Source organism: Buteo buteo, chromosome 24 (assembly GCF_964188355.1).
Source record: "Buteo buteo chromosome 24, bButBut1.hap1.1, whole genome shotgun sequence".
Taxonomy (NCBI): Eukaryota; Metazoa; Chordata; class Aves; order Accipitriformes; family Accipitridae; genus Buteo; species Buteo buteo.
Genome location: NC_134194.1, coordinates 2,444,241 through 2,465,323, shown reverse-complemented (window position 1 = coordinate 2,465,323; position 21,083 = coordinate 2,444,241). Strand labels below are relative to the sequence as shown.

Here is a 21,083-nt window from a genome sequence, read left to right as displayed (position 1 = left end):
ATTGTCAGGACCGTTGAAAGTCTTGAAAGGCTTCAGATTTTTGTAACTGCTTGCATCAAAAATAGATAGTATCCCACAGAAGCAAAAGTTAACATCACAGGGAAAGGCTTCTCGTAAGTGTAATACCGAGATCACAGTTGCCACTGGCTCAAAATGTGCAGCCTGTCTGCTCCCAGGATGCATTATAGTTTCAATACATGAATTAAACCTTTCCAGCTTCAGCAGAAAGTACAACAGTTCTGTGTCATGTGCTGGAGCCTTAAACGAAACACTGTCCAAAACCATGATGTATTTTTTACAGAAAAAGGGTAACAAAGCAACAGGCCCTCAAAGGAAAAAGTAAATGCCCATTGCTCCCTAAAACCAAGCACTGGTATACCTAATTAAGGACACAGAATAGAGAATCACTTTATGGAAAGAACATTTATTTTTGTTTCAAAATTTGTGATCCATAGAAATACAATAAAATCAACATGTACACAAAACTTTAAAAAAAACACTTTGGTTCAAAGAAATATTTAACATCTAAATCTTCTGAGGTACAGAAGGCACAAGACCAGGCACCCAAACATACTGAATCGCCCACAGCACTGTTTGCACCACTACTACAGAAAAAGCTAGGAGGGCAGAAGGGAGGTCAGAGGATGGCGGGGGGAACATGGAAATAACAGCAACCAAAACACAAGTATGTGTACAATGCCATTTACTTTCTTTCACAGGTGTTACATATTTTGTTGTCCTTTTTGGGTAAAGTGCCAGGACTCTTGGGAGAAAAAGATGGATCATTTCTTAGAAATGAACTGGAAGAACGAACAGTAGAAAAGGAGACAGAGAAACAAAGGCCTGCAGCAGCTTGGGTTTCAGTCAACCTCTGTTCTCCCACAGGGTCTTAAGAATTCATTTCCTCTTTCGTGAAACCATTTGTTTGAAACTGTGGAACAAGGATGTGAAATTAGTTACCACCATGTACCCAATGCGTGTATCACTGCAAGCCAGGCAGTTACTTCAAGTAAAATCTCATCTCTCAGTCTGAGGATCCCTGCTTATACTTCTCTACTCATCCAATGGGAAACACATAGAAAGAAGCAAAGGGCTGGGGAAGAAAGGATCTTTCCAATTGCACAATTCTGAGGCCAATGTAAAAGAGCAGTGTATTATGGGTCTGGTATCATTTATAGATCACTAAGATCTGGCACTCCAGGGGAATACCATGGAGGCTGAGGGACATAGGTATGGGGATGGATGACACAGATCTCGAGAAGTTTTCAGCAGCTAGCAGAAACTCCCAGTGTCCAGACATTCACATTTAACTTACAAGGAGCTCTCCTCCTTTTGCAGTTAAAACCACGCACAAATCTTTGTAGGAACAGACCTGATTCCAGTCAAGTGATAATTCAAGTCATCCTGATGCTGATACACCACACAAACCCAGTGATGTTCTTACATGCTTTGTGCTGTCATTGACACAAACCAAACTCACTAGAAAAGCTACAGCTGAACGATGTAGCTGCTTAATACTACAGGATATTGATGGTGGGAATTTTCGTCATGGCCAAATGACTCTAGTTAAAATGGCAACACCCAGGTTATTAAATGCTGTTATAAGGGTTCAGTATATCACCAGCTTTGCATACACATGAGCCTTCCTTCAGGTTTTGTTCCTAAAGGAATATTACTTACCCCATTTACACCCTACTAGTACTGGACAAGCTGCATGCCTTGTTCTATAATCACCCTCGCCACTTCTGAAAAGATTGTACCAAAACACTGCTGTTCCCTGGAAAGTAAAATCGGATCTGGATTAGTCAGAACCTAGTCAATATAATTATTCAGGTTACAGTAAGGGGGAGGGGGGGGCGGAATGCCTATGAATTCAGCTGCAGGCTCTTATGAAGCACTTTAACAAAGGTCACCATTGACAGCACGTGAAAAAAACCCCCTTAGTCCCACTATTAATTCAGCCATGTTTTAAGATTAGAGAGGAGTTCAACCTGAACACAAGTTGGTTTTGTTAATACCAGCTCTACACAAACTGCTCACTTAATACATTGTAAAACAAAGGAAGCAGCCCTGCAGACTACAAGCTCAGCTACAGCTGCCTTGATACACAGCAGCCTGTCAATCAAGTTGCAATGAACAGCACTTGGTCACATTAACTGACTTGTAAATGGATGCAGGACTGTACTGAGGAAGAGACAGTAACAGGAGAGAGAAGGAATCAAGCAACACACAAACACTTTACCTTCTTGGGCCATATTGCTGCTCCAAAGTCTGGGAAAACTGTAGCTCCTCCAGCTTCTACATCACTCATCTGAGAAAACAAAGTTCGCAAACTGTCCATTTACAACGCTTTTTGTACATGCAGTCCCACAAGCTAAAGTGCCCCAAGCCCTAACATATAGATTTCTACTTGCACCTCTGAGGGGCACTGATGAGGAAAGGATGCACTTCAACCAGCACAAACTGCAAAAGTAACAGTACCTGCTATTGAAGGCTTTTATTTCAACTGAAGCCTTTTGTTCAGCACTTCATCTAGATTATACATAATCTATTGCACTAACAATTAGCCGTAAGAAGTTGTGTACCTACAGTGTTAATAAGCTAGTACTCTAGAACAAGGGAGAGGACTTCAGAGTAAATAAGTTTCAAGAATTTCATTCCAGTTTATGATCCAATTAGGAAAACAAGTAAGTGTCTGTTAAACCACATGTTTCCTCATAAATTGAAACCACATTTTTAGAACTGATTTTCATTATTTAGTTTATGCATCATGGTCAACCACTTCAAAAACTACACAAACTATTAGAAAACCTCACTTTCTGCACTGTTTCTACGCTGTTCACCAGTGATGTTACACCACTTCAAGGGCCTTATGCATCTCAAGCTTTAATACACACAGTTATGTGACTAAAGAACAGCATGTATCTTTACGCTTTGCCCTTCTACACTGGAATGAATTTAACCCTATTGAATTCATCAGCAATGATGGATTCACTATAAATTCTAGACTTGATTCAAAACCCACCAAAGTTTGTGGAAACACTCCCATTAAAACTAGAAAGTCTTTCCACTGATTTCAGTAAGTTTTTGATCAGATTCTAACTAAAAGAAACAAATGAGTCAGATCCAGCTCCCACCAAATTTAAGCAGCAGAATCACTATTAATACACTCCCCAGGTCCCCACATTCTCTATTGTAACTTGGATTTCTGTTTAAAGCAGATGTTATTACCACTCTGGTGTCCTCCTGCTTGGTACCTACAATAAAAGGGCATAAGATGCCATAGGTACACAGGTTTTTGCCCCTTCCAACTAGAAAGCATGTGCATGCAACTTTGCAAGTTAATACCTACGTCTTAGCAATACAACCACTCTTTTTAGTAAGGGTGTTGGTACACATATGATATGTTCTACACAGGACAGACAAGGGTAAGTTGCCTTTGACCATGTACAACTGGCAGAGAATAAGGTGCATATCATTCACTCTAAATCAAGGCTTGTCCATAAGTCAGAGAAGCAAACAAAATACAGCTTGAGACAATTTAAAATTAAAGCCTCTTAGCAACAGACTGTTTTGCAGCTACCTATCTTATTCTGATTCTTGTTTGGGAGATTTTCTCCCCCTGCCATATCAAGTGGAAAGTATTTCTGGTTCTGTTTTGAGCTGCATTTCACACTCAAAATACCAGCTCGGCCATAAATATTTCATCACAGAATTTTAAAACTGAAGTTGTATCACTCAAAAGTTAGACATAGAAGATTAGGTGATCCTAACTACTGATATAGTAAGTATAGGTTGATAGATAAAATGTTGTCAGAAGACTACTGTGAAAAATTTAGGCCACTAGTATTGGTAGCAGTTATATTCATGATTCCAGTGTACATGGTCTGTAGGCTGTGTAATGCATGCAACTAATGAATCTTTTCAATTCTGCATTTGTAACCCAGTTGCACCAAGTTTATTAGCTATGTCTCCTCCATTTGCTGAAGCAACAGCTGTGCCAGAGGAACTCTAGCTTTGACAAACAGCTAAAATGGAGGCTGACAGACCACAACATCAAGTGCTGTCAAACAGTGGTGGAAGAACATGACTGTCTCACAGTAAATAGCCAATAATCAAGTTCTCAAACAGCATACCACATGAGTACCCCAAGCACTCACTCGCCTTTGAGAAATAAGCCAAATTCTCCTCTCCCACCAATAAGGAATCCAATGAAGTCAAAAGATAGAGTGGCCAAAAGGGGAAGCTGGGGCCTATATTCAAATTTTCTTCTCTGACATTAAATACCACCAGAATTCTACAAACTCAGATGGGACAGCACCTGATGCTGCAAGAATAATGAAATCCCTACTTTGAGATGCCAGGGAATCTCTACAAATAACCAACTGCACAAGCTGTGAACAAGATGCTGCTAAAGTTACACTCAATGCATAAAGGATCATCATACTTACATAGTTTAAAAAAGTGGCCACACGATTTCCAGTCCCTAACCGCTTGAAAGCATCTGGCTCATCTTTCTATAAAATTAAATGAGAATAACTGCAAACTTCAAGCTCACAGACAGCAGACAAACAGAGGTACTTACATAGTTAAGAAACGTCGCTAGCCTATTTCCTTCCGATTTGAGTGTGCTGTCAAAGGGTCGCTGTAACAGACAACAACTTTAACCCAAGTTCCAAACAGGCTCACACTAGAGTTACATACGTGTAGCTCTGCAGAGAGATCCTTAAGCCCAATTTAAAGATTTGGAATAGAAAGGGGATGATCGATACAGGGCAACATTAAAGCCATTACAAATTGCAGCCAGGGTGCATAACTGCATGCACATAGCACTCAGATGCTAAAAGGAGAAACAGCACTGAAGCAATTCTTAGGGCAGAGTAGAAGCAATGTTTTCAGGGCCTGCGGCACAGATGTTATCCAAGTAAAGTTAACAGGCCATTGTTGTACTGGACACCGATCCAAAGTCAACAACTGAGGTGAATATGAAAAACTCATCTTCAGTGGGCTTTAGATAACACACTAGATTCTCATAAATGTAGTAGTGACTCAAAGAAACACTGTCATGAGAAGAGAAAATGCATTTTTTGCCAGCAGGTAAAATTGAAGAATAGCAATTATCAACTTCTTTCAGGTGGTTGCCTGTCTAGGACTAAGGACCACATCAAAAAGATCAAATTATCTTTACTCTGTAGGAAACATTTTGGGTTTTGTTTGTTGAAGTACGAGAGCACGTTGGTGCCAGTTTAGAAATGGAAAGAACACCTAGAATACCAATGTATCTCTCCTCCCTTCAAAAAAATGCAATTAAAAGTTTATTTACATTGCTAATAGTCAGGAAATCATTTCAGCCAGGAGACATTAAGGTGCACTCTTCTCACAAAACCAGTAATCTTTAACATTTAAAGAAAATAAGAAATAGGTATTAGAAAAGACAAACAGCAAGGAAAACCACAACCACCATCTCTAAGACATCATAGTTAAATCTACTTGAAGTATATTTCAAGGAATAAAAAGTCTTTCCTGAAATGGGGTCATTAAAAAACCCCAAGAGACTCTTGCACCTGCATATGCAAATTCAGTCCAAAAGAGCCAACATAAGAGCATGAGATATAGGAGATTCCCTGGTTTCTGTCACTGCTGCCAAATCCAGGTCCAGCGATACATTTCTGAACTACAATATCAAAAGATTTCTCAAACTTTTGAGCAACCAATAAAATCTCAGAACTGTAATATGCAACTATTAATGTGTCCCTATTTGAGAACTGCAAGGGAACAAAAAGCTGCAAGGCTGATCAGAAGATGGGGAGTCACAGCAGTATCTCTGTATTTCAATACTGGAATTTGTGATGCACAGAGAGCCTGGAGGACCAGTCCAAAACTATGGCAAATTCTGCAATTGCCTTGCCTTAGCTGATGACTGCAGCCAAGGTTACATTCCAAGTGGAGCTCTGCCCCGGCTGCCTAATCCAAAAGTAAAGTCCACACTGGCCAATTTGATGGCTGAGGTCCTTGAGTTCACAGGCTTTGAAGAGAATTTAAGAGCATTTGCTTGACTCAGGAAACAAAGCAGTCTTAAAGTTAACAGGAAAATTCTCTCAACAGGCCAAAGCTAACGAATATGAGCTTCCACAGTGCTGAAGTTGAGGATTTTTTTGTTTGTTTTTATTTTTTTAAACAGTGCTAAGTTGGGTGGCTTCAATTCTGCACTCAATTATTGGGTTGCGCTCTGGCTGCAGCAATCCCTTCTACCAGGTAAAACCACGAGGACAGCCTAAATTAAGCCAGATTCCATTGAAATGCCACGATTCTACTGAAAACCAAGGCATCAGGTGGATTTTCTATTTGAAATTACCAGTCACCATAGCTCTTCAGTATGATTAGCATGTTCATAAACTTTTAGGGTAACAATTAAGAATCTGCCTTTTCTCCCCACTTGCAGCAAACCAGAACTGTTACCTGCCAGGTAGAGCCCTCTAGTGCCTAGTGCGGATCCAGCACCCACCAGTTGCGAGTTCCTCTGCTCACTGTGAAACTGCCCCCCCCGAAACACCAACCCAACAAACCCTCTTCGGACCCTGTAGCTGCAGCCACACTAAGGGTTTTCCCAGAAGGGCTGTATGCCCCATGAAGATTTCCATAATGGCTACTTTTTTGTAGGGAGGTGGAATCATGTCTCCTTCTCAGTCAGCTCATGCAAAGTGCTTTAAAGTATCCACCAAAGGAGGACTCATACAACCTTGCTGAACCTAATGGAACAACGCAGACTCACTACCCAGGGCTTGCAGACCTCAGTTTCCAAATGAAGTAATGGAAAGAGCATGACTGGGTGCTGCATGACTATCTTTTAGTGTGTCTATACTGTGCAAGGAACCAAGGTGACAAAGATAAGCAGACAGATTTGTTCATTGTTCTCTTGAATGAGCTTTCAGCATCAGAGAAGGCAATGCGAAGGCTTTTCAAAACTCATAATCCATACATGCAACAGGGCTATACATTAAGCGTTTTAACAGAAAACAGTTTCAACAGTTTTCTCTCAAACTGTTTGCCCCTCCCAACACCATTAAGAAATAATTGAAAGTGTGATCTTACCCTAGAAAAATCAAAGTGTGGCTCATACTGCCCTCCCATTCCGTAGTTGGCAACCTACAGCATGGAAGAAGGAAGCACAAAAATGCATTGAACTGCAAGTGACTGCTGCAGAAGATAGCATTTGCTCTCAGAAATCCAAAACATGCTTTGAGAAGTAACACTTTGTGGCAAGATCATTATCTATAGCACACTTAAATTCTCCTTAGAGTGCCAGAAATGAGGTACACAGATGAGAAACAACTTAAGTGCTCTTTCCCCTTCATAGTTTAAGGGTTTCGCTGAGAATATTTCTCAATACCAAATGTTTCTCAATGGCAGCACTCTACTTATCACTACAACAGCCTGTTTAACACAAATTAGCAGCAATAGTTTTACCACACTCTTGGAGGGAGCCAAGTGCATGTAGTTCTCTAGTATGTGTTTCCAAGCTAGGAGATAGAATTAGATTCTGTATCACACATGTATGATCCGTTACACACACATGCACATCCAGGAACACAGAAGACTCAAAGTAGCTTAAAAACACCACTTTGCTTACTTTATCTGAATATCACAGAACATGTGATTTAGTTACTCTGAGGCTGCACTTAACATGTCTCCCAGACCACTACACAATTACCTGGTTTCTGTGGATAGCCGGTAATCAACAGTACTTCAACCAGGCTCTAAAACAGGAATTCAAGGAGCATGGAGGAAGAGAAGCAGTAAACAGGCTAAGGTGCAGCCACTCTGGCAGTGCTGTACCACTTCTACTCTCCCTGCTCTCCCCAACAGTCAGCCAAAGATCAGAATTCGTATGAGAATGTACCAGGACTATGAAAAATATTTGGATCTTTGAAAGGTTCAACTAGGAAGGAGGTTCAACTTTTGCAGACTTGAAAATAAGTGGCAGGCATTTCCCTCAAAACAAACTGGTAAGTCACAGATTCCTGCACAAAGTTATCTTCTATATCTTTGATATCTCCACCCTTTTCTGCCTGGCACACAAAGGGAAAACATCTACCTGCCAGGTCCTTACGGCTAGCAGCAGCTGGGAACACCCCCCCACTCTTCATGAACACCTTACCTACTCCGTGTGTGTATCCAGCAGACAACAGAATCCCTAAGAGGGGCTGGTTAAGAGCCAGCCTATGTTTGTATCTGAATAAGCACCAAACCACCCTGACAAGCAGCTAATTCTACCAGGATGAAGTCTGACAAGACAAGTGTACCAACCTGCAATAGTTCAGCTGTTTTCACTGTTAACCCTGTGATCTGCTGCATTCGTTGATTCACCTTGGCCACAACAGGATCATCATCTTCCTCCAACCACGAGCTAGAATAAAGGAAGGATTAGAACATGTTATTTTGGAATACCAACCACAACAACCCATTTCCCAAGGCAGAAGGATTCTTCTGCCCCCAGTCGGATGGCTGAAAGAGCCATTTACTGTGCATTTACTTATTTATTGTAGGCAAGCTTTTGCTACATGCAAAGCAGTTCAAGTTTTCAACTATAGGTAACAGATTACAGCTGTTAAGCACAAAAATCTTAAAGATAAACTCTTCTCTATGCTTACCTTTTTGATACCCTGTAGCTAGCCACTGTAAGGACACCGGTTTTGGGATCACGTACTGTGGCTCGTGCCAGCTGTGTCAAAAAAAATCCCAAGGGGGAAGAAACACATCAACTACAGGTTAGAAAAAAAATCTTCTCTCATCTTAACCAAAATCAACACCTGATTTGTCCAACTTCAATATATCATTGGATGAAAGTTATAGCTCCAGCCTAGAGTTTGTTCCAATTTCATGCTAGAACAGTACATGCAGAAACATAAGTGCAACCCATTACCTGCATTTGATCCTGGAAAAAGAAATTGACTGACTGCACAAGCCATGATACTCATTAAATCCATGAGTACTGTTTGCTGAACAGGTTTTGAAGGTACTTTTTTTAAACAGCTGGAGTCAATATTAACAAGAGGGAACAACAAAAGTTAACAACATATGAAGCCCATGCTCTTGGCCAAGAGAAAAATCATTGGATACTCCATAAATTTAATCAGCCTGCTTCTCATGTGGACTGAAAAAAACCCAACCTCATTCTCAGATGAAAAATAACAAGTGAAAACTTTTACAGAATGAGTTACAAATTATGGGGCAGGCAAACCCACAGAGGTAAAAAAACTCCTGAGGGCAACTCTCAACATTACCGTGCTCAGATTTTCCAGTTGGAAGATGCCTGGAACATCTAATTCACAGAGACAGTTTGAGATATGTTATTGCATTATGAAGGTAGCTCTGCAAAAGCACAGTACACCTATACATTTTAAACAGCAAGTAATGCATCATCACCATTAGGCCACATCACTGTATTTGTAGGAAAAATTTGGAACTTGGCAAAACTGATCAGGTTTGCTGTGGTGTCAGAGTGATAGACTACTGCTAGCATAACGCAACAGGTCACTTTGGTTTTATACTTGCAGCTGAGAGCAAGAACTGGGACACTTCTTTCTTTGACTGTAAACTCAGGCCACATTTAAATTTAACTCCTGCACACCACAAACACTTTAAATCATGTCTCCTTCCTTCCACTTAATTATAGGTCACAGAAAGCCTTTTTATTTGCATTTTCTTCAGAGCATGCAGTCATTATTTCCTTCATTTTTCCTCAAATAAGTCTCCAGCCAGCTTTACAATCCATGTCAGCTGTCTTGTCCCTATACAAGACTTCTTGGCACAGCTATTCCTGTAATTCTGACTCACTGTTATTTTGTTCCAGATTTCTCCTGCATAAATCATAACAGAAGAGCCAGGCTGACTGACTGTTCTTCACTTGTACAACGAAGCATAGCTTTTGGGATATAATTTAGCTCCCCAAACTTTTCATTCTGCTGCCACTTTCAAGCTTGAATATGCTTGCTTGTTTCTGCACCTAGCATTTGATCAGATAAATCGGAACTAAAATAAGCCTGACTACATTCATATTATTCCATATCTCCTCTTCTCTTTCTGATAGGTAGGCTTCTTCATTTAAGACATACAATCTATACCTTACTTAGTTTAACTGATAAATGTGAGGCTTCCTGTCTCAGGGTGGAGAAAGCAGACTTACAACAAGCATTTGCTGGGCTTTGAAGAATCATAACACATAGGATTGGTCAGAAGCTTCATCCAGTCTTCCTCTTAGAGTCTGCGTTTAGTTTAACATGTACTCCACTGGCTTTTCCTTCCGAAATGCTCCACTGCTGAAATCCTATAGCACTGAGTTCAAAGATACTAATGTGTCGCCCTCCATGCCATATTTTTGCCTGTTCAGACACAGCTCTACTGCCTGTAACATCCAGAATTTCGGGAATAAAGTTCTCATACTTTCATGGCAGACCTGTCCCAATGCTATCCACACCTATAAAGTTAATTTTCTTGACCCTTCCCAGTCAGCTCTGATGTATTGCCTGAAATGTTGAAACTACTTTTTGGAATTGGAGTAAAAGTGATTGCATTTTGCGAAACAAGCATGAAAACCAACTTGAATACAGCTACTCTCAATCACGTCCAGATGTTGTTTCTCTACAAACCAAAAAGTACTGGCAAGTGTAAACTGCAGATAATGCTAAAGTGCTTAGACCCAAAAGTAGAAATTTCTTGCAAATGCATTTTAGAACAAAGGAAGTGCTCATCTTTCTGAGCCCAAAACTAACACACTACTTCAGAGTTCTGTCTGAAAGCTTCCATGATTACTAACTAAAATTTCCTGGCTGAAATTAAGCTATATTTATTAAGGACCATCTCATCACAGGACTTGCATTTTCCACTCTTTCAGTAGTACTGCAGAATTTAAAGCTATTCCTGCAGCTGAGCTATAGACAGATTTAGAAAAAACAAGCTATAAGAAAATGGTTGCTTTTTTTTTAACTGAAAACTTTCATCTGAACCTTGAGACTACAATATCTACCTACTTTTACAGGGACTAATCCCAGTTCTACACTACATAAATTATATGAAGAATTCCTGACATTAGTAATACAAGCAAAACTCAGTAAACAAAACTCGAGACTTTCCGTAAAACTTTGAACAAAAAGGGAAAACCAAACAAAAAATTAATAGCTGCCTTATTTAGAATGTGCATAATTTGATAAAATGGATTAAGTGATATGCTGTATTTGAATGTTTCCATTTTATCTGAAGCTTTTGAAGTTTTATAGTATGATGTAATAGGAAAAAGTCTCCATTTATGGAGGTGAGAGTCCTCACTGAGACAGGAGTGTTCTGCCAACACTCCCACAGCTGGCTGGTAGTCATAGAAGTCGAGCTTCACAAACATCCCAAATTATTTAAGTTCTTAGGAAGCATCAGTTTCTCAATCTGTTTCTAACTATGTTTACATTTAGAAATACATACAGAAGGGTAATTCTTGACTGGAATTGTAGTACCACATTTCATAGCAGTAGCTAGGAGAGTGCTAAAATGAACCATTCATCTATAAAAATAGAAGTGTTTAGTTTTACATGCTTGTCACACCTGACAGAAAACTAAGGTGTAGCATCTACTACTGACATCACACTGACATACTTTTTTTTTTTGCCAGAAAGGAAACAGACAGGAAATTCTACCTCCAGAAAAATCAGATGAGATAATTACTAGCTTTGCATTAGGTAGCTGCTTTTTGATTGTGTGCCGTCACTAGAATTCACACCATGGGTAACAGGTATTGCATCAAAACTAGGGTTCCCACTCAAAGCTACTGCCTTTGAGTTGGATCTACACTTAGCATACTGAAGCTGTCACATCTGTTTTTCTACTGCCCAAGACAGCTATTGAGGTAGAAAAGTCAGATCTGAAGTGCTCTGAGAGAATGACTGCATTGTGCATTCATCCTTACAAGTACTCTGTCTTTCCCAAGTCCCAGACTGTGAATTACTTAAGAGCACAAATGATTTCTCCACTCTGTGTTAACTGTATCACATCATTCCCAACGAGCTGTGTGGGGCTTCACGAGAACACCACAGTTCCACTCATAGATACACCATGGCATCTAAAGTGCCTGCCTCTGTGCAAGTCTAGACTATGGTTTAAAACAGCAGCAGTGGATTCCAGGTTACCCAAAGCAAAAAACCCAAACCTCTAGATGTGCTTCTAGCACAGCTTAAAAAAAATACCCCATTGTTTCTTCCCACTTCTGTTCAGGTTTGGGCTTTTTTAGTTTTGCTTTGTAGTTTGGCTCCATTTCAAAAGGCAGACTTAAGGTATATTGGACACCCAGTCCTATCACTCTAAGCCAGTCAGTCATCTACCTTTTCAGGTCTAGTCCCTAGTTTCCTAAAAGGTTTCTAAGCCATTTACTGAGAACTTTGCATAATTAAGTGCAACAATGCATAAATACCTTCAGGAGCCTGGGCTTTATGGTCCTACATCACCAGGCAGTTTCGAAATCGTTCCCCTTAGGCTCACAGCTGCAGTGTATCATCTGTAGTATGAAACCAAATTTTTCAAATCCTTTGCCTAGTCTTTGCCAATAGAGATTAAAGCGTGGAATTAGCAGTCATTAGTGAGATGGAAGAGGGGAAACTTACTCTTGGCTTAGCTAGTTGTTTAATTTTCTCAATTTCTTCATCAGACATGACATCATAATATCGTACAATATGAGGGCTATCCCATTCATCTTCTTCCTTAAAGGGAGCTATGAGCAGGTGAGGGTTTCTGTTTCCATCATGGTACCTACAAAACAGCCTTTTCTGTCTTCGAGGTGTCTGAAACAAAACACCAAACAAAACATTGTTTGTGCAAACAATTTTCATGAACTTAAAACAGATGAGACAAAACAAAACAGGGTTCATTCCACAAACACTGGAAAAGCCATCAGCTGACTAGTAAATTTAAGAGGTAAGCATGAGTGATTCTGTAGTTTGCTGCAAATAAAAAAGCCAAAATGCCACTCAAGATATCACTGAGTAACATCTGAAACACTAACCTTTAGGAGAGTTAAACCATAATACATTACAGATTAAGCAAATAACTACACAAACAGCCAGCTGTAAAAAAAAGTCTGGTTCTTATCATTAAGACTATGCAGATGGAATAAACAGATTCCTTTCCCTCCACTGAGAGTTAAAGCCATGTTTGTTGAGAGGTACTGGAGACTGGTTGGTCAAAATAGTCACCCCAGAAGGACATGTCTTTAAGATGCAAAAGGGAAGGAATAATGTGATTCTGTAAGTGTGGCAAAGCATAACCAGCTCAGTCGAAAAAGCCTCCTAGTATATCAGTACAGCTGGCATTTCAAATGGCTGAGTAGACAGACTGCAGAGAATCAATTTTCAACAACCTTTACAAGGTACAGTTGAGAGCTGTTTTTCTGTCTAGGATTAACATCTAAAGATAGAGAGGCCAAGACATAAGGTAAAAATCTCAGCCTGGACAGAACTACATTTAATTTTTTCTTAAAAAACCAGTTTCACAGAAGGGAAAAATTAACACCTCCCAGCAAGCTTGATCACCCTTATGCAAAGGCAGCATAGTCAGGAAATTCTTGCCTTTCCCTTACCATTTTTATCCCTTCACCTCTGCAAAGGGCCTCATAGATGTCACGCTCCGGCAAGTAGTCGAGAGGCCTCTCATAAGCACCACCTTGCACCACTGGTTCTGTTGTTGTCATGGTCTTGTTTATCGATTTCTCTTTCTCCTCCTCCTCTCTCTCCTTCTCTAGCAACTTCTCAAAGTACCGCAGATTACTGCCTGCTCTCTCATGAGTACTGTCTTCATTGAGAGAAAAAACAGACAGAACCAGTGATTTATGCAATCTCAGGAACTGTTAATACAAACAAGTCTTTGTATCAAGACACAGCAATAATTCTCCCCTTCATAAAACATTATCAGGCAACCAAAGACATTGTCTCCAGTCTGCACTGAAAACCAGCACTGGGAACTTCATCTCTGCAGAGGGATGGTAGGCACAGTCTGTGAAAGACTTGTTTCTGGAAGAACCTATCACAAAACTTGTATTTCAGGAAAAAAAGAGTAGGAGTTTTTGGTCTTCATGTTCTTCCTTTTCTCTCAACTTTTCTGCCCAGTTCTACCCAAGATAAGCAGATCATAGAGCTCATCAGCAGAGATCAAGCTAGTCTACTTGTTGCACCCCTCCTCTCCACCATGCTCCTCATCTGCACTGCACAAGCATGCTTTAACCAAGGACTGCGGTGGAGTCCCAGCCACAGACTTCAGTTCCAAAGACTTCCTCCAAAGCTGGGGAGCTCAGAGGTATGCATTACCACTTAACAGCTACAGCATCCATCTCTAGATATTTGTAACAGGTTTATATGGGAGGTATCCTGGATCACTAGCTTCATTGGACCTATCATTAGTGATTTATTAATGATGTTGGTATGAATCAATAAACATCATCAATAGATCCTTACCCAGCATAACTAAGAAGGAACAATTCCCTGTTCACCACAAAGTGTTTCTAGACATGAGCACCTAGAACAGTTTCTTTCCCTTCTGACCCTCCCAAGCTTATTGTATTTCTCTTAGTTAACTAACCCAGAAGGCCACAGAAGTAATCACTCATTAGAGCATAGGCTAAAAGTGGCCAGATAAGGAAGCTGAGCCCAGAGCAGAGGAAGTTGCTGCTCCCAGAAGGGACTGCCAAGTCTGTTCCACTGTTTGGTGCTGATAAGGATTTGCATTCTGCTATCAGTGCTAAACCATACTATTGCAAAGGGAGCTAGATTCAATACATATTCATATTCTCATAAATTTTAATCTATTCATTCCAGTGTCTGCAGAAATTAGACTGATAGATATTTTTCAATAGCAAGGCTTCACCCACTCTCAGGATGCCGCCAACATCTAAACTAAGAACCACAGCTGATTAAAAAAACATACAAATACATAATGCAGTAGGTGTTAATTCTAATTGGAGAGGATAAACCTTTCCAGTGCAGGAAGTAGGCAAAGTTGGATAAAAAGCAATGCTTATTTGCTTACTCAAGAGAAAGCTAGAAACAGACCAGAGTTAAAAGGAGGCTTTGAGAAACTCAATCTGTTCTGAATATTCAGAAATAAATACTTCAAGATCTCAGGCAAAGTATTCTTCTGGCATCAAAAAGTACCTGCACTGAGGAATAAAGAGGAATATGTGAAGTCAGTAGGACTTTACAGATCTGCCTAAGTCCGTGATAGCCTTGATGTCCACTTGAGACAACCCAGGCTTTAACCATTACCAAACACAACACCTCAGTACACTGAAGCAAAGCACACAGGTACTGCAGTCACACATACATATGGTCATCGGGTAATAACAGCATAGACTATAAGACATCTCGTTAAAGATACTTCATATACAAGTAGACTTTTTTTTCCAGGACCCATGTTTATTACAAGTCATCTGGCAGGGTATCTTTCCAGTCAGCTCACCAATATGTATGGGCCACGACTGTTCTTGGCTCTGTTGCTGGCAACACTCCCCAACGCTAGAATAGCAGGGTTTTTGTTCTTACCAAGGGATATCAGACGTCTAGTAAGTTCCATGGCTCTGTGTAAATCCCCAAACTGGAAAACAGCATAGCTGAGATAATCTAGGATCTCCACTTTGCTGACTGTTGTATCCTCGCCCTCATCGTGTTGTTTTAAAGCTTGTTCCATCCACAGTACTGTGTGATAGTAGTCTCCATCATTGTAAGCAGTCTTCCCCATACCAAAGCAGTCACCTACTGTCAAAGATGATCTATATTTTGTTCCTAAATCCAAAAAGATAGCTTTAAGTAATCCACACAGAAGCATCTTTGCCTTCAAGCACATGGGGCACATTGAAGAGTATCTATAAATACACACTTCTATCATCCACAAAGGCTTCTGAAGACAATGCTTAGACAATATTTTAGGTTCTGTACCAAACTGATCATCTTCAGAATTAAAGATTACATTATATCATAATTCTGTGGCATTAATTCCTTCAGAAACCAAGAGAAGTTTAACATAGAAATTAGCCTTAAGCTATTGTGTTTTCTGTTGTAGACAAAAGCAGAGCAGACTGACAGCTCAACAGATTTTACACAATCTACAAGTTAACACTGTTAGATGATCAGAGAAACTGACTATATGTAGAGCTAGCTTGTTTGCTGTTTACTGGAGATGTATATTAACCATCAGCCTGCTTATGCACAATTTAGACAAACTGGGTATCCATTTGACTGTAACTGTGCTCTAATTTCCAGTTGCTGCAGCCCAGCAGATGCACAGATAAGAGCTAATTTTAAGTTCATTGCTAATAACCTACATATAATAACTAAACTGTTTTGTCAGCTTGTCTACCCACACTCTATGAAGCCTATTCAGTTTGTAAACAGCATGCTGCTAGCAACCATAACCTGTTTCAGGAAGTCTCTCATAAGCAGCAGCAGCAAACATTTATCAGGACTCAGCTGCCAAAACACTGAAACATCCCAATATATCTACATACCTTCCAAAACATCTGTGGCAAAAGCTGTTAGTCCTCATTTCACAGAAGGAACACAAGCAAAGTGATTCAACCAAAGCCTCACTGGAAGACCATAGCAAACAAGAACAGAGCCAAGCTTTGTAAGAGCCATCAGAGCAAAGAATTACAAAGCAGCTCCTTCCCTTGGATCGTAAGTTATAGGGGACAGGAAGTACCCACAGTATTTGCTTACACAGTAACCAGCACAAGAAAGTATGTCATCCTTTGTTGCTTTGGTATAGCGATTATAAAAAAAATCCAAAACAAACCCCAGCATTTTCTTTTAAAATAATACTAATTAAAAAAAAGCTACTTGAGCTGGTCACTGCAGACCACGGCGCCTTGGCCTGGGTAGGAACAACCTCAAGGTTGTTCTCAAAGTGCCAAAGTAGATATGTCCTCAAACATCTAAGACACATGGACTCTCAGCACCGTGGTCCTTCCTCATTACTGAAAAAGGACTTTTGGAGAGAGTTTGAGGATATTACTACTTCCTTTTAAAGCAGATAAGACCTTTGTGCACTTACCTGGTAAGTTTCCTCGAGAGAGAGTTTCAGGATCCAGTTTGTATGTGTCCTGCAGGCGCATCAGAGCCTTCGCAGCTCCAGTCTCATCTTCTTCAGTTGGAAAAAACTGACGCTGAATTGTAAGATTTGCAATAAAGCCTTTGCAGTAAAAGGGAAAGATGTTACTTCCAGAGTTTGAATAAATATCAGTACCAGATTAACACAGAAGATGAAACATCTGCTTTGTTTTGGGAATTGAGATTCAAATAATCCAGATTTAAAGCCTCTTACTAGGCTCTCAAATTATAAAAACTTTTTTTTCTATCCCATTTTAAAAAATACAGCTCACAAGCAAAAGATAAAGGATAAATAACTAAGCCTCTCAGTCTTGTGCCACACAATTACTGAAGTACAACGTGAATCTAATGACCTTCATTTTCCTGTAATTTCTCTTTCTAGCATGAAAACTTAATAGCTTTCATCAGTTCTCTTGCAATATCCACAGAGACAACTGCAGATCATAGTACTGGACAACTATTTCAGACTCTTTACTCCAACCTGTAAAGCCATAAGAGCTTTTCAAATCTCAGCTCAAGGGACAGAGACCCTGATCCAGGATCCCCTCAGTAGGGGTAGGACCTGACTCAGTAAGAGGCTTTTAAACCTGACAAGTAAACCAGGTGACATTTAGAAGTAAAATTAAATGCACTACATAAACATATCAAGGTTACACAGCAGGCTGGTTGGGCAGAAGTGGGGGCAATCAAATGAAGGAAGACAACCCAGCCTTTTCCAGTCATGCAGCAAGCAGAACTGGAAAAGGAAGCCTTTAGAAAAAGAATTAATGACAGAAGTACTCAGTAGAATTGAGTATTTTATTTCCATCTAGGATGACTGTTCCAAAAAGCAATAAAAAAATCTTGGCTGGAAAAAGCTTCCAAGTACCTAAACTTTAGCATATGCAGAGTAGAAAGGGAAAACATGCAGTGTCCTGCCCGAAAAACATAGCCTCTTCTCCCTTACTTTCAAGGAGGCCAGTAAAAATAAACCCATATGTAAAAGAAAAGCTATGGAAGCAAATTCAGGCAGATACTTTGACAATATGATGCAAACCCATTGATTTAGAAGGATAGGTTTACAAGTAGCAATTGTATGTTATCCTGTTATCAACAGACTGACTATAACATCTGCCAACTGTTAATGCTGGGGCTGATATGAATTCCTTCACCAGTTCAGTATGGGTCTCATTTTGATTCTTAAATCTTATCTACTGATCAACATGGTCAAAAAACAATTATCACCAAGAGAAGCAGCAGACTGGGAAAGCAGATGAGTAAGTTTTTATATAAAGGAACATAAAGCTAAGGACTAGACATAAAACAATAGCTGCCAACACAGGTGACAACTTCAGTATATCCTCTTTGCCCCTTTTCCCCAAGCAGCACAAACCAAACAAAATGTAACAGGCCTAAGACGGATAACAGTTTCTTTGAGCCTTGCCTGAGATGTGTTTCAGTGGCAAGTTTCATGCACTTGGGTAACCAGTAAATAAGAGGCCAGTCATTAGTTTGTTTCAAACAAACTTAGCAGTAATATTTGAACCACAGCTGAGTTTGCAGCTTTCCAGAATATAAGGAGGATAAGCAACTGTGCTGTAAGGCTACCTCCTGATAGCCTCTCCCCTGTAACTCCTTACCATTTGTTGTATCCTGAAGAACTAGGTTTTCCAATTCCAGCCAGTCAGTATTTAAACGCTTCACCAGCTTATATGCATTTACAGGATGTGCCAGATACCCTTCTGGATCAGAGGCTGATTTGCTAGTTAGTACATCCATTTTTTCAGCCCAGCTGGAATGAGAATCATATGCCTCAGTCTGAGAACAATTTATGAATGCATGTCTTCCTTCTTAAGTCATTCTAATTACACAGCTAGAATCAATTTATTGCTGCTTTTGCCATCATAACCAGCTTTCAAGCTTTCAACTTCACAAGGATAAAGTACAACTGATTTTTGTTTAATTACAGTAGTCTTTCTTTTAAAAGGATTTGTCTCCCTGCTTACTTTTTTAAGCCTTACTCCAGTAAGCATGCATCTCACTTTCAATGAGTCTTAGCCATCAATTTTCAGCATACTGCACTTCAGAAAATAATGATATATAGTACACAATCACTGTGTCATTTATCTATCTCTTAGTAAAAATACAAGCACAAATAAAACTCCAAGAGCTTTTTAGCTTTATGGAAACTAAACCATAAGCCTTGATTTTCAGACTGGAAACCCTCAGACAGTACAGTGGCAGTGCTGTCAGTCACCTAGATAGCGCTGTTGGTGAACTTCAAAGCAGTAGTGGGAAACTTCATCCTCTGTGTTCCAGTATAGTTGAACTGCCAACTACATTGCTGATGCTACAGTGAGAATTTCTTCTGTTGCCCTTCATATTATCCCTTAACACAAGCATCTGGCCAAGCTGTGCGTTCCTCTCTCCAGTAATCAATAGGAAGAAAACAATTTGCTGAGAGATGCTAATAACTGAACATAAGAAATTCCCTTTGAGCCTGTAATCTCAAACTCAGTAAGCCATGAATGAACTATGGTTACAAACAACTTTATGCAAACACAGGTAAAAATCATCAGACTACCTGGCTTCCCTATACTATGATGTTGCAATAGAACAAAAGATGGCTTTTCCAGAGATCCTTTGCAAGGATATCAGATTAACAACATATATTAAAGTCAGTCTCACCTGGACCCTCTTTTTAATTTAGACTTTCACTACTTCTAATATGTGTTTTGCAAGGTAGTAAATACTGTCAAGTTCTAGTCTCTACACACATCGCAATGTGCTTTTGAATCATAAACATATCTCTGGAACTAATAGACAGAGTGCTGAAAAGTGTTATCATATTCAAATGATAAAATCTAGTACCTCTGTTACAAAGCATATGCCTCAAACATGAGCAGGGCATGAGGGCTCAAATATTGACACAGTGGCGGAATATCTTGCTTACAAATACACCAAAACATGAGTCAACTGAAAATTTAACACATGAAAAAAACCTTATATATGTCAGTCCATGAAAAAAGACTTCTTTTTTTGAAAGACCACCAGTTTATACATAGATTGAACTGACCTTCTCTTTAACAATCTTGAAGAGGAGACTGCTTTTCTTCAAAAGGGCAGCTTTTCAAGAAATGAACATTTGTGTATACAAATGACAAGGAGTTCCTATCATTTCACTACTCCATAGCCCTATCCCCACCCTATATCCCCAGATTTGCCACATATAACCTGGAGTTCAGAAATTCTTTGGAAAGCATGGCTCTGTTTAGAGGCACTCGGCTCTTCTGAACCTGGACCTCATTTAGACTATTCTAGTGTCACGCCCTATTAGATATTACTTTCAGCTAGATGAGTATTAACAGTCTTCCTAAGGGACACAGAAAACATCAGTTGTCAGCAAGAGCCTTTCAAGTGAACTAAGCAATCATGATAATGTCCGAGATGTGCTGTAGCCAGGTCGGCAACTGAAGAGAACAAGGCAGGAAAGCTGTCCCTGAGGACAAAGCCAACACAGGAAGGAAGGCAGGGATTTGGTGTGCGCTCCACTAAACAACGCAGCTGGCACACTTTGCCATTGTAAGCAGTGCTGATGCCAGGAAACAACAGGTAGCACAGAGCACTGGCACCCAGAGGCATTTAACTCACATGGACAAGACTCCTCCGACATGAGTAGTGTCTTCTCCACAGAAGCACTGTGATGGTAGAAGGAGAAGGAAAAGTGGGAAGAGCCTAGCAGACAACAGTTTCTAAACAAGCAAAGTCTAAATGATATCTGAAGCAGGACCCCCTCTCTGCAGGCTCATGGGAATAAGTTACAGCCAATTTAGTACCTATCATCTCACTGTGATTACCTATCGAGGAAATACTAACAAGATCTAGCAGCAAGGTGTGGTGACAGAAAGGTACGGTTTAATTGAACACAGATAAGCCATTTTGTCACTCTTCATTATGCAAACCTCTCCCCCT

The 21,083-nt window shown here is 40.0% G+C and overlaps 1 protein-coding gene across 7 annotated transcripts in view; it reads right to left on the bottom strand.

Annotated features, from left to right (window-relative positions):
* Positions 1-411: 411 nt before the first annotated feature.
* Positions 412-21,083, bottom strand: part of P4HA2 (prolyl 4-hydroxylase subunit alpha 2) — a 31,029-nt gene continuing 10,357 nt past the window's right edge. For 2 of the 7 annotated variants that reach the window (XM_075056398.1, XM_075056399.1), the window contains exons 5-16: positions 18,752-18,903; positions 17,077-17,214; positions 15,570-15,809; positions 13,616-13,827; positions 12,645-12,821; positions 8,652-8,722; positions 8,308-8,407; positions 7,093-7,146; positions 4,452-4,517; positions 2,243-2,311; positions 1,681-1,777; positions 412-931 (exon numbers count right to left, since the gene is read on the bottom strand). In XM_075056398.1, coding sequence (XP_074912499.1) covers positions 861-931; positions 1,681-1,777; positions 2,243-2,311; positions 4,452-4,517; positions 7,093-7,146; positions 8,308-8,407; positions 8,652-8,722; positions 12,645-12,821; positions 13,616-13,827; positions 15,570-15,809; positions 17,077-17,214; positions 18,752-18,903 — 1,447 coding nt within the window. In that variant the 3' untranslated portion in view covers positions 412-860. Of the gene's footprint in view, positions 932-1,680; positions 1,778-2,242; positions 3,258-4,451; positions 4,646-7,092; positions 7,147-8,307; positions 8,408-8,651; positions 8,723-12,644; positions 12,822-13,615; positions 13,828-15,569; positions 15,810-17,076; positions 17,215-18,751; positions 18,904-21,083 lie in introns of those variants that run through there. The other 5 variants (XM_075056402.1, XM_075056401.1, XR_012654252.1 and 2 more) reach the window with 5 other exon arrangements.